Source organism: Tasmannia lanceolata, unplaced genomic scaffold (genome assembly GCF_043159265.1).
Source record: "Tasmannia lanceolata isolate RefF3 unplaced genomic scaffold, GAP_Taslan_0.1 ptg000015l, whole genome shotgun sequence".
NCBI lineage: Eukaryota > Viridiplantae > Streptophyta > Magnoliopsida > Canellales > Winteraceae > Tasmannia > Tasmannia lanceolata.
Window position 1 is genome coordinate 30505251 of NW_027518692.1, and position 13604 is coordinate 30518854.

The following is a 13604-nucleotide window of genomic DNA, read 5'->3' on the forward strand; positions in this document are numbered from 1 at the left end:
TTTTTTCTCCAGATTTCTGATCTGCTTATCTAATTTGTGGGTTCATCTGAGTAATTATGGTATAAATTTAGGCAATTACCATGTTTTGATACTGGCACAAACTCTGCTTGTCTTTTATTAGTTAAAACAGATGTCAAAAGTAATCGCAGTTCCCAAAAAGCTCTCATAAGCCAATTAAAAAGTAAATGACAAGCTGAGTTTGTGCAGATATTAAAAGATAGTAGTGCCAACATCAGTAGCCTAAATTTATGATCTAAAATGGATGGGGACATATTGGAGAATAAATGCTAAATATGGTGGTAGAACTTGCATTGTAATGTGTAGGGCATTTTGTGAATAAGTGCCATAATAGATTTGTAAATTGCCAACTTGATTGGTGAGGTTGTTTTGTGTAAATTTGATGTATGATATTATTTTGAGAATAACAATGGGGCTGTAATGTTTAAGATTGTGATTAGGGCTCTGGCATTGTAATTTCAATGTGGATGGTACGTAAGGGTTGTAAATTTACCATATAGTGGGTTGGCTTAGATGGTTTAAGGGCCACTTTGGATGCCTCTCAAATTAAATTATTTGCTTATAATCTTTTATGAAAAATGTTTTGAAATTAAATATAATTATTTGCAAATAAGGGTGTCAATTTTGGCTCGGGCTCGGAAGCTCGCTCGCTCGAGCTCGGCTCGAATCCTTAACGAGCCGAGCCCGAATTAGGCCAGGCTCGGCTCGGTTAAGAAAAACCCGTATAAAAAAGTATTCGTAAATATAATATAAATAGTCGTAAATATAATATAATATAAATATAATACAGCTGACGTATAATCATGACTTTATGACTTTTTTCCGTAATCATGACTTTTTCCGTATAATCATGACTTTTTTCCGTAATCATGACTTTTTCCGTAATCATGACTTTTTTTTGTAATTGTCATAATTTTTAACCATTTTGATTACTTATTTTCTTACTTTTTCCAGCGCTGGCCGAACCTAGCCGAGCCGAGCCTGGTTCGAGCCCGAGCCTAGCCTTTGAGCTTAACGAGCCGAGCCGAGCTTGGCCAAGCTCGGCTCGGCTCGTTTACACCCCTATTTGCAAATGGTTATAATATTTCTGGGCTTCTTTGGGGTACCCTTAAAAAAGTTATTTGCATATAATCTTATATGCAGATAGCATATAATGGTTGAGGATAGTTTTATTTTATTATTATTATTATTTATTTTTATCTGGCGGCTTCCAAAGTGCCCTTATTCGCCCATTTGAAACTAAGTTTAACTTAAAATAAATTTATTTACAAATAAGGACTGATTTGGGGTCTCCAAAATAGACCTATTTAATTAACAGTTTCTAAATAGACCTTAAACTCCTATTCACAAATAAGAGAAAACTAAAAATAATCTTATATCTGAATAACAAATTCTAGTAACCATCTAAAGCAAAATCACCCCATCCTGACACAAACACGTTTCATGAAAAACAAAATTTCAGTGTTCATGTTCTCATAAAATTAGTAACTTTTATTGAAAGCAAAATCAGCCCCCATCCAAATGGCCTCTTTATATCTTGTCTGCAAATAAGAGCAAATTAAAATAATCTTAAATGCAAGGACTAATTTTGGTGGCATCAAAACACACGCTGATTAGACGGTGCATTAGTGATGCATTAGAACGTAATGTGATTGACTACCCTAACTATCATTGTTTGGATTTGATCTTAGTTATTGAGGTTTTGTCTTATTTTCATAGCCATTAGGTTTCTAACAGGTTGAGGGACCCGCTTGTTATCCTATTTTAACTAGGAGTTTAGTTAGTTTTAGCCTTTTAGGATACAACTCTTTGAGAGAGAGTTGCTCTCTTTACAACAGGAAATAGAGGGAAAAGGGACTAGGGGTGCAACTCAGAGAGAGAGAGAGAGAGAGAGAGAGAGAGAGAGAGAGAGAGAGAGAGAGAGAGAGATGATCTCTTTACAACAAAAAATAGAGGGAAAAGAGACTAGGGGTGCAACTCAAATTTTTGGGAATTTCGGTTTAGTGCTTACCGCCCGACCCGACCCCTTCCCCCGGGGAAAAAAAAACCCAAAAAACTATAGAAGTACATATGTAACAAACGTTGCCATTAGGGCAGTGATAAATCGACTCCCCATGTTTCTATCTCTCTCCTCTTTCTCTCTCTAACCCAGAGGAGAGGAGAGAGAAAGACACATGGGGAGTCGATTTATCACTCCCCTGACATTAAGGAGAAATTATATGGTAGCCGCCATTCATGTATAAAGGGCGGAGAGAGAAAATATCAGCTCCCTTAATTTTTGATTACCGGATCAAAAAACAAGAGAGAGTTATGTCAGACGGTCGGCCACCATATAAAAACTCAGACATAAGATGTGACAACTCATGTTAGGGCACACCTGTAAAGATACTATAAAGCATTTTTTTTGTTGCTCACCGCTAATTAGTGTCCAAAAAATCTTACCCGTGGGATTATTTTGCCACTATCAGTTTTTGGAGCTTTCAAAAGGGAAATGACATCCTCCCCCCTCACGTATTTTGTTAGGCTCCATTTCTTTCGAAAGATTCCTATGCCCAGATATGAAAGTTCACAGGAATCATTTGAAAATAACATAATATATAGTATGTGGACCAGATATGAAACATATTGTCATCATCAGCCATGTAACCATTATCGTTCTATCATCATTATCATCGATGGAATCACCCACTTTTTTCTAAGTAGTAACTGATGAAACTGATACGACAAACAAACTTAAAAAGAGCCAAAGCCAGAAAAAGTTTACTGAAATTTTATACACTGCTTGAAAGTAACATAATAGAAGATATGAAACTTTGCGTCTTCAATGAAATAAACAGCTTTTATAAGGTTAAGGTAATAACTCAGAGCTCCTAGCTGCATCCTTGATAAGTTCATGGGACCTCCTCTTCACTCATGCTGATTTTTTTTCCTCACCTGCCCAACCAGTTGAAGTAGAAAAATAAAACTCCAGTTACTTTTGCAAAATATTAATTTAATGACCATAAATTATGGAAAGTGCTCCAATGAGATGTAAGGTAAAGAGTTTGAATTGAATGAGATAATCAGGTATTGATAAATGTCACCTGGGGGAGTGACAATATTTTATTGTTAATCCTTTACTATTGGAAAGAGACTGGGAGTTTATTGAGGGATGTGAATCCATTCATAACTCACTATTAAAGAGAAGAAGGAAACCAAATGGCTCACTCATTACCTAATTTTGCCTGCTTAATTTCATGAGGACAATGGGTTGTTTTATTCTTGGTATCAGCCTCCTAGGGGTGCTGATAGTTATGATGCTTAGGGCATTGATGTATTTGTTTTTGGGATTTGCTAGGGACCATAGCAGAAGGTATTTCGTCCCGTGGGCTATTGCATGAGAGAGCAGCCACCTCAGATGAATTAAATGAATAAGACAAAATATGTTTAAAAGTGAGCATGAAAAAAGTTAAATCTCAAATTTTCCTTCTAACACCCGATCCGATCTTCATAGATTTCTCGAGACACTCGCATAGGAAGTTTCGTTATAGCATCTATAACGGTCTCTGGTTTGCGTGGGAAAAGATGGATGCCCTCGTGTTCTGCATTTCCTGCTCCTTTTGCATGAAAATTTTCCTTTAGCTCAGATGAATTAAATGAATAAGACTATATCTGTTGAAACGTGAGCCTACGAGGCTGCTCTCTCTTGCAACAGCCAGCTTGTAAAATGCCTTCTGCAATGGTCACTAGCAAATCCCTTGTTTTTTATTTGGGTTTGGAGGTAAGCTTGGATACCTCTCTTTTCTATACTGTTCTTGATTAATAGAACTTAAGGTGCCAGCTAGGGTTTGTAGAGAAAATCTGTAATTTGGCATAAAGCCATTTCGCTGCTCACTTTTGCAGGAGAGAACAGCCACACAGAATCACTCTTTAGCAAATTTTGTCTTATCCATTCAATTCATCTGGGGTGGCTGTTTTATCCAGCAAAAGTGAGCAGCAAAATTGCCTAGAAAATTAATCCCTAATAATAATAGGGTGATGATATATTCACACCCCCTGTAGGATGATTCACACCCCTTATAGCGTGATTCGACGTCTAAAGGCGTTGAAAGCATGCCACTTTAGACATTATTTTTTGGGACGAAATTCGGGATTTCAAATTTTGGTAATTTCGTTTGAAATTATTTAACAGAATAAAAAATTATTATTTTAATACAAATTTCAACGTAATTTCGAACGAAATTTGGTAGGTAAATTTCGATAGTTTCGGTTTCGGTACGTTTCCGTTTGGGTACTCACCGAAATCCGAAATTTCGGATTTTGGTTGAAATTTAAAACCATGGTTAGGGTTGAGGCCTTGGCAACCTGAGTGGACCCGAACCCAGCCTCCATCCTCTTATTTTATCAATTTTTTTAGGGTTGTGTTTATTCTTGTATTTTTCTAATTTGCCCTCAGTGAACCCGAACCCAACCAGACTCAATCAGACCCGAATTGGAAAAAATATTGGGTCGGGTTAGGGTTGAGAGATTTAGAGGTGGGTTGGGTTAGGATTGACCATGTCGGATTAGGTTTGAGGGAATGCTATCTCGGGTTAGGCTAGGGTTGTCCTCAACTGGATCCAACCCAGGGAATCCAAAGTTGTTACTGTAATAATCGTCGAATCCATTTATGGAAGGGGGTGCAGAGAATAAAAAAGAAGGTTAGTTTTTTACGTACTTGAACGAAGGTTGTGCTTATCAACAAATCCGGATTCTTTTTGTGGACTAGAGAAGAGGTCATTGTCAAACCCACCATCACGTCCCTTCCCTTCTTTCCAGCTCATCTTTATTACGAACGTACGCTCCGTCGCCTTCTCCGTCTCCACCTATTCAAATCACACGTGCCAATATTAACCGAAACTTTGCACGTGCGAAACACATGATTGGTAAATTCAATCTTCAATTTCTTTGTAACTTCAAAAATTTACCCCTTATACAATCTTCAATTTCAATTAAATTAAAAAATTTACCCCTGATACAATCTCTGATAACAATTTCATGGTAAATTAAAAATTTTACCCCTAATACACGTGATTGTGTGCTCGACTCGCCATCAAATTTTGCAGATGAAATTGGATCTTCTGATCGTTGAGATAATTCCTTCTCAATTTGCTCTGTCTCTTCCTTAATTCTCTGCAAATAATTTCGGGTTTCTTCGAGGATTGATATCTCATCCATCTGAAACAGGAGAGAAAGAAAATGAGAAAAAAAATTCAATGCTTTTGTAACATTATTATAATTATGAGGAAACTGTTCCTGAGCTATAGCTCAGATATAGCTCAGGAACACATGTGGCCCCACATTTTTTGGGGGATCAAAAGCATTCATTTGGAAGGCCATTCCATTGATAGGGTATGTATCAAAAATCAGCCATACAAGCCCGGCCATTTGTGGAGGGAAAAAATGGGCAGAAACATGAACACACATTGTCTGTCCATTTCCCCCTCTAGTTAAGATGATTATACATGGCTGCTTTTTGGTACACACCCTATATGTGGAAAGGCCTTTCAAATGAATGCTTTGGATCCCCAAAAATGTAATGCCACATGTGTTTTTGAGCTAGGAACACTTTCCTCATATGAATTTTTAATGGAAAACAAAACCCCTAAAAGGAAAACAAATAGATACTCATGAAATTCAAGACAAAATATAGTAATAAATCCAACTTTAAAGCTAACAATAAACCAAAAATTTAAACTTAAGATGAACAAGACGAAGAAAATGTTGTATGCTTCATATATTTACAATAAAAGCATTTTATATATTAATGAAAAATAAACTGATATCAATTTAAGAAATCTTTGGATGCAAACAAGATTTTTCCTTATTTGTAAATAGGATTATTTTACTTTAGTGTTAGTCTGTAAATGGATCATGAAGGCCTAGTAATTTGGAAGCCATAACTATTTATTTCAAAAGTATCATAATCATTAATTTCAAGGAACAATATTTAATGTCAAAATAATTTATGATTATAATTTAGAGGGAATTCAAAGAGGATTTAAGACTGCACACATAAATCTACCCTCCCATTCAGAACATAAAATTTTCCTAAGATTTCAATGCAAGAAAAGGTTGTAATTGGACAAACCGTCCGGAAACTAAGGGCATGTTTGGCTACCATAATTTTCTTTTCATGATAAACAAAATCCTGGAAACAAAAATAGGGAAACTAGTGTCTCCAAGTGTTTAAAAATCAAGATTTTAAATTTCCGTCGAGACCTTTTTCCTGATTTTTAGCTATTTCTCACCCCGGTCTCAATGGTACCCCTTAAATCTCCCAACCCTCTCTCACCACTTGGAGATACTAATTTATCATGAAAAAAGTTTCCTGGCTATGAGACATGGCCTAAAAGAAAAAAAAAAAGGGCTAAATCCATGAACTTACACAGCACAGAGTTTCTACCTGCTTAATGTTTGGAACAAGAGACTGGAGAATTTGAAGTTGTTGGATCAGCTTTGTTGTGGCAATCTTATCATCGTCGGAAGAACTATCCGTATCACTTGACTCCATGTTTTCAAAGGGTCTCCGGCCGATGCAATCACCTAAATTTTCACCAGAAAATTTACAATAACAGTCGGTTGTTAGAGATGTGAAGAAGAAATGAGAGGAAAGATATATAGAGACAAGAATAAATGTAGATTTCTTCATTTCTATAACTCTGTATTTATTTGTTTTTTTTTTTAAAGGTTGTCATACATACCTACCATTCTTTATTTTGGATCTTCCTATTTATTTGCTTTGATACGAAAGGGAGTCTCTCTCTCTCGCACGGACTTCTTGCTAAATAGAATGAACTCGGCACGGACTTCTTGCTAGTTGAGGCACTTATACGTAGGAATGTAGATGACTTTTTTAAAGTCACTTTCGAGTTTCGAGTTATTGGATCTTGACGTTGCATGTCTTTGATACCTTTTACGGGGGTTTATACGTTGGTGGACGGCCGTTCGTGCACGTGCAGCTCCAAAAAACAGTGGGGTCCACATTGTTTGGGTGATCGATCTAAACCATTCATTTGTTGGGCCCTGACTTAGATATGCTGCGAACTTAGGTTTAAAAGGACGGCACAGTAAAGAAACCTACACAAATTGAAGGGTTATGATGATCCTATGGGGGGGATTTTCTGGACACACCCTATCTATGTCTCACCCAAACAATGTGGGCCCCGCTGTTTTTCGGGGCTGCACGTGCAACCAGGCCCTCCACCATATAAATTCTCTATCTTTTATTATTTATTTGTAGCTTTTTTTTTTTGCAGAAGCAACACTTTTGCCTGCTTGTTTAAAACTATAAAACTGCAAAAATTGAAAGAGGAAGGTGAAACAAACAACAACTCCAAAAGCTTAAGCTGTTGGAGATTGGGTTATTTAATCATTTATACTTCAATGTGGTGCTCTTGCGCTTGGGTTATTTATAGAGTTGCCTTCAGTTTAGCATTCCTCTTATTATATAGGTAAGAAATATTAGAGTTCCAATCTTTAAAACAGTATGTCAATTTGAGATTTTATATGGTGTAAGCTCTTATAGTCCCGTATTTTTCCGAAAGTACTAAACGGACCACACTATAGGATGATCCAAACCGTCCATGTGATGATGGGCCATATGGAAATGATTTTTTGGGCACAACCTATTTACGTTATGGCCCATCACATGGACAGTTTGGATCATCCTATAGTGTGGTCCGTTCAGTACGTTCAGTACTTGCGGAAAAATACTGGGCTATAAGGGCTGACAACATATTAAATCTCGTCATAATATGTGCCTCTAACTGGGTCAAAATTACCAAGGTGCTTCTCTAGTTTCATGGGTTTTGCCCTGAGGGCACCCGTTATGCTCTGTTTGGTTGCCGGGTTTTTTTTGTTCCTGGGAGTTTTGTGGGAGAGTAAGTTAAATTTTGGCCCCATCCCATGTTTGGTTGCCTTTTAGCACTAGGTTTATTTTAATCCCACTCTTGTAATGATTACTTGTAGGGTGAATTTTTCAATCCCACTTTTGTAATGATTGCCTTTTCATCCTATCCCAAGATAACCCCAGGAACAAAAATAAACTCAGGAACAAAAAATAAGCTTGAGAAGAATTTTTTTTTACCCAACAGTTCAAGCAACCAAACAAAGGTTTTTTTTTTCCCACCATATCTCCCAGGCTATTTTTTTCTCCCACATAACCAAACATGGGATTTTTATTTTACCAGGATACTTCCAGGACTTTTTTTTTACCACCTATCTCCTAGGGTATTTTTTTCTCCCACATAACTCCCGGGAACAAAAAAATCTTGGCAACCATACAGAGCATTAAGGTGCATTGGGAAAGAGATTTTACACATATGTGTAAGAAGAAATCTCAAAATTGGTGTAAAAGTATGGAAGCATGTGTAAAATGATTGGAAAATCTCTTTTCCAATGCACCTTAGGGGGTGCCCTTTAGAGCACTGGTTAGCAAAACCCTACAATATGTCTCAATTTTTTGTTTTATTTACACAACAAAAACGTGACAACTCATGTTAGGGAATCCCTTCCAATGCAGTATGTCAAACAGTATGTCAATTTGAGACTTTATAGCATCCCTTCTGGATACTAGGGGTGGACATGGTTCGGTTCGGTTCGGTTTTGGGCTAAACCCAGAACCGAACCATGTATAATCGGTTCCCTGGAATTGGAACCAGAACCGAACCATATATGTGTGGAACCGAACCGAACCAGAACCATATATAATCGGTTCAGTTCGGTTCGGTTCTGGGTTTACCCAACCAAACTACAAACAGCCAAACAGGTATATATCCCTATCAAACATGCCCTATCAAATTATATGTGAACAATATATATGGACTACAAACAGGTATATACCATTCGTATCAAAGTTTTGGGCAATTCCTAATATACAATACATATCAAAGTTGGGATAACATTTATATATGTGGACTACAAATAGGCCCTATCAAATTATATATGAAGTTATGAACTACAAATCGGTAAAAGGGGGGTGAGTTAAAATTTTAAAGGCAAAGGAAAACGTTACAGAGGAGTGAATTAAATGGGGGAGGACTGATTTTATCAAATCCCTAAGTAAGTAGTGTCGGTTCTCGGTTCCGGGATCCCAAACCCAAAACCGAACCGAATATCCACCGATTCCAAATTTTTAGAACCGGAACCGAACCATATATAGCTGGAACCGAACCGAACCGAACCATATGTGCCGGTTCGGTTCGGTTCCCCGGTTGGAACTGGAACCATGTCCACCCCTACTGGATACTATAAAGCATCTACAAACATTAACATTAAGATGTGACAACTTATTTTAGGGCGCACCTCTCTAGATACTAAGTATAAAGAGAAACGTACGGAATGAGGGGTAATGTTTCGAGAAATTATGGATTTCGGCAGCTTTTAAAACAAGAATGAAACACAGGCCAATCTTCAAAATTGGGTGGTGAAAAAACCCTGATACTCTTCTGACATCGACAGAGTCCTCCTTTTTCATTACTGCCTATTAAATTGGCACGCTTCACGAGGCTTCTTTTGGTTCGTTTGAATGTGTATTTGAACCGACAGAACCTTGAGTTCGTTTCTATCTTGGCCGTCGGAAATAACTAGAGACAGATAGATTCTTGACACGTTTTGAAAAAGTTTTTGGAACGCTGACGTTATTGAATACTTTTTGGAACGCTGCCGTTATCTTTTCTCACTTCTCTTAGTAACGTTATTGAATACGTCTCTTTTGGCTTAGAATCTTTTCCCTTCTCTTTTGCTCCTCATTATTTACGCCGCCGGCGTACCCACTTTTGGCTTAGAATCTTTTCTTTTCTCTTTTGTTCCTCATTATTTCCGCCGGCGTACCCACTTTTTGCTTATACTATTTTCCCTTCTCTTTTGGTCCTCATTATTTACGCCGTCGGCATATCCATTATTTCCACCGCCGTACCCACTTTTGGCTTAGAATCTTTTTCCTTATCTTTTGGTTCTCATTATTTACACCGCCGGCATACCCAAAAGTGAGTACGCCGGCGTACCCACTTTTGGCTTAGAATCTTTTCCCTTCTCTTTTGATCCTCATTATTTACACCGCCGGCGGCGTTCCCACTTTTGGCTTAGAATATTTTCCCTTCTCTTTTGGTCCTCATTATTTACGCTGCCGGCATACCCACTTTTGGCTTAGAATCTTTTCTTGGTCCTCATAATTTACGCCGCCGGCATACTCATTATTTCCGCCAGCGTACCCACTTTTGGCTTAGAATCTTTTTCCTTATCTTTTGGTCCTCATTATTTACGCTGGCATACCTATTATTTCCGCCGGCGTACACCCTATTTCCGTCGGCGCACCTCATTATTTACGCCATCATACCTATTATTTCTGCCGGCATACCCCTTAATATTCCAGCAGCGTTATCAGTCAAAAGAGACGTGAGAAATAATAAAATATTCAATAGCGTCGCCGTTCTAAACCAAAAGAGACGTATTCAATAACGTTACCATTATAACCCAAAAGAGAAGTGAGGGCCAAAAGAGAAGTGAAAAGTTTCTAAGCCAAAAGAGAAGTATTCAATAACCTTACTGAGTTACCGTTCTAAGCCAAAAGAGAAGTGAGAAAAGATAATGATTGACTTTGAGTTGTCAGCGTTCCAAAAAGTTTTCCTGTCAAGCATCCATCCATCTTTAGTTATTTCCGACGGCCAAGATAGAAATGAACCCAAGGTTCTGTCGGTTCAAATACACGTTCAGACGAACCAAAAGAAGCCTCGTGTAACGTGCCAATTTAATGGGCAGTAATGAAAAAGGAAGCTGAATGACGTTTCTGTTGATGTCAGAAGGGTATTAGGGTCTTTTTCCCACCCGATTTTGAAGATTAGCCCATTTTTTGTTCTTGTTTTAAAAGGTGCACGCAATCCATAATTTCTCCAAACATCAGCCTACATTCCGTACTTTTCTCAAGTATAAACCATTTATGTGATGAAAAGGGGCCCATTTATCATTTCCCTTATTTCTTGCTCTCCACTAACAAGTGTCCCAAAAATCTTGGGAAATGATACCCCAAAACAGTTTCTGTGAGAATGGTTCACTTTTGAGGATAATTCACCCCCTGTAACGTTTTTCTTTTACCATTTCATCCGGAGGGGGTATCATTTCCAAAAATCTTTCTCATAGGATTATTTTGACCATTTCATTTTGGGCGATATTTTTTCACCTCCTGTAGTAGGGATGCGCCCCCCTCTTAGCATGATTTGACATCAAAAAACGTTAAAGTTGCCCACAAGTCACGTTCAAGGGGGGTGAAAAAATCATCTCTATTCAGTTTTTGGAGCTTCCAAATTTGAAGTTTTTGAGCCCTCCATTTCACACCCAAATATATAGGGGGTTCCAATCCAGAAGATTTATTGGCCCCAACCCATCTACAATATGTACCAACGAAAAAATGTTATACTCAACTCAACTCAACTAAGCCTTTGTCCCAAACTAGTTGGGGTCGGCAACGAAAAAATGATTTAGATCTCCAAAATTCGTCCTCTACACTAGGGCTGTGCATTATTCGGTTCGGTTTGTAAGTGTTTCGGTTCGGTTTTTATTATCAAAATGACAAAATTTCGGGTATCGGTTTCGGCTTCGGTTAGTGTTATAAAAAATTCGGTTTATCCGAAAAAACCGAAGTGGCGAGTTGAATTGTATGAGATTTGGGTTCCACATTTGGTGGGTCCCTTTGCTGATAAAAAACAAGACACATCTTTTGAGGACTGGAAAGAAAAGTCCAAAAAATGCCTCATGCTTTCTGCTTGTGGGTCAGAAATCATGTGAAGTGCCTTACACGTTACACCCACCAACAAAAAGGTGATAAAGACTACCTCCTAATTCTCGATTCCACCGCCAATTCATGGGAATTCTTGTATTGTTCAAGGCTGAAGTCTCTTCCCCTTCTCTTGTATTGGATTCCACGTTGAATTCCTCTCTTCTAAAGAAGCTGAAATCTCTCTCCTCCTCTCCACTCTCTTCTATTTATACTTTTTTATCCTTTAGTTTTTTGGTATGGCTTTTAGCCTTTCAGAGCAAAGAACCAAAGAGGGTTTTAATGTATTTATACTTTTTTATCATAAATGCTGACAGGAAACTCCACTAAAGAAAATAAATAAGAACCTCACCATGGTTCACACCATTCATAAATTTCTGAGATTTGTGAGGGATTTGCTCTCATATTATGGATGTGGAAAAATTATGTTTATGAACGAAGAAAAAAGAGAAACCTATATCAACTACCAATAAACCCAAATTACAAATCAAAATTACAGAAACATTGACTGTTGGTTACAAAAGGGACAGAAAGAGGATGTGATATAAGAACAAGAGCAGCAACATGAAGAAAAATAAGATATTGTATGACCACAGATGCCAAGGAATCATGAGATTTTAAGGCAGGAGCCTAGGTAGAAAAGTTGTACAAACAAGAAAGACTTGATTATGCAGTGACATATTAAGGACATGGTAATTTATTTATTTTTTGAACTAAGGAAAAGTCAGAAAAAGGGCTTTCTCTTGGATTAAAAATCAAGGGAGAGATGGTTGTCTCTCTCCGCCATTTATAATCTCACGGTCGGGCATCATATAAGTTCTCATTTAAGAATAGGTTATAAACTATTTGTAAAATGTTTATAAATCCTAATTTACCTTCAAGATCACTTACGATCAATTATTTTATAGTACAATACCTACTACGGACTAGAAGTATGCTATATGCCAGCGTAGAACACCCCAAGACACACACTGTTTCAACATGAAACTTCCACGTAATTGAGACCAAACAGGATATTTCTTGTTGGCATCGTGATTTTTATGGGGGTAATGTGTCTGAACATATCTCCTTCTATGAAATAATATTGTATCATGATTTATGAAACTGCATGGGCCTGTTGGTGACTATGGATTTTGAGGGATTCTATGAGTGCCACTCGTGTCCTTGTCCAAGTAACATAGATGCAATGTGCACTGTTTTCTAAGTCATTACCATTATTATTCTTATGATAGGAAAGCTGCTTTATCCCACAACCACCTATTTTTATAGTTCTACTGACCCTTTTCCTAAACACGCAGATTTTTCTACTTAACCTCCTTCCTACATAAGCTAGGTCAAAATGTCGAATAAAAATGCAACAACAACGTAGTTGAATGATAATAGCTATAGTTCTACTATACAAGATTCATATGGTAAACTAAAATTTGCATTAGATGTCCCCATTTATAACTTTCACGGATGCAGTTTTGAAGCAATGGAAACATAGATTATCAGTATTGCTAAACTAGTAAATCTACATAAGATATCTAAATCTTAAACTCAAATTAGACAAAGCTGCAGCTTAAACTCTGAATGAACAACCAATAAATGGCAAAATTGAGAAACTAGTATTCTTAAAGTCATATGTTACCAAGATGGCTAAGTTAGCACAATCAGAGAAAAAGACAGTAACCAAGAAAAGTAACAGAGAGTTTTTTGTAACCGATGAGTACCATTGATCTCATTGCTACTACAGAGATAGTTATGTCAAATTGTGGAGCATATATAAAAAGTAAAGCACTTAATGATAGCTTGG

At 37.4% G+C, this 13604-nt stretch overlaps 1 protein-coding gene across 3 annotated transcripts; it reads right to left on the reverse strand.

Annotated features, from left to right (window-relative positions):
- Nucleotides 1-2766: 2766 nt before the first annotated feature.
- On the reverse strand, nt 2767-6881 carry LOC143846984 (uncharacterized). 3 transcript variants are annotated; one of them, XM_077355624.1, is made up of 5 exons: nt 6741-6881; nt 6443-6582; nt 5056-5214; nt 4715-4862; nt 2767-2952 (listed from the first exon to the last, which is right to left on the reverse strand). In XM_077355624.1, the coding sequence occupies exons 1-5, from the start codon at nt 6745-6747 to the stop codon at nt 2930-2932; spliced, it is 477 nt and encodes a 158-aa protein (XP_077211739.1). In that variant the 5' UTR covers nt 6748-6881; the 3' UTR covers nt 2767-2929. The 3 variants fall into 3 exon arrangements, with proteins under 3 accessions (XP_077211739.1, XP_077211740.1, XP_077211738.1); XM_077355625.1 differs by having other exon boundaries at nt 6745-6872; XM_077355623.1 differs by lacking the exon at nt 6741-6881 and having other exon boundaries at nt 6443-6707.
- Nucleotides 6882-13604: the final 6723 nt, after the last annotated feature.

Excerpts from the sequence above, each read along its gene's own strand:
- LOC143846984 (XM_077355623.1), bottom strand. The coding sequence starts at position 6,688 with ATGAAGAAATCTACATTTATTCTTGTCTCTATATATCTTTCCTCTCAT. Across the intron at positions 5,215-6,442 it reads TTGTTCCAAACATTAAGCAG|ATGGATGAGATATCAATCCT; the intron begins GTAGAAACTCTG and ends CTCCTGTTTCAG. Across the intron at positions 4,863-5,055 it reads CACAATCACGTGTATTAGGG|GTGGAGACGGAGAAGGCGAC; the intron begins GTAAAATTTTTA and ends TGATTTGAATAG.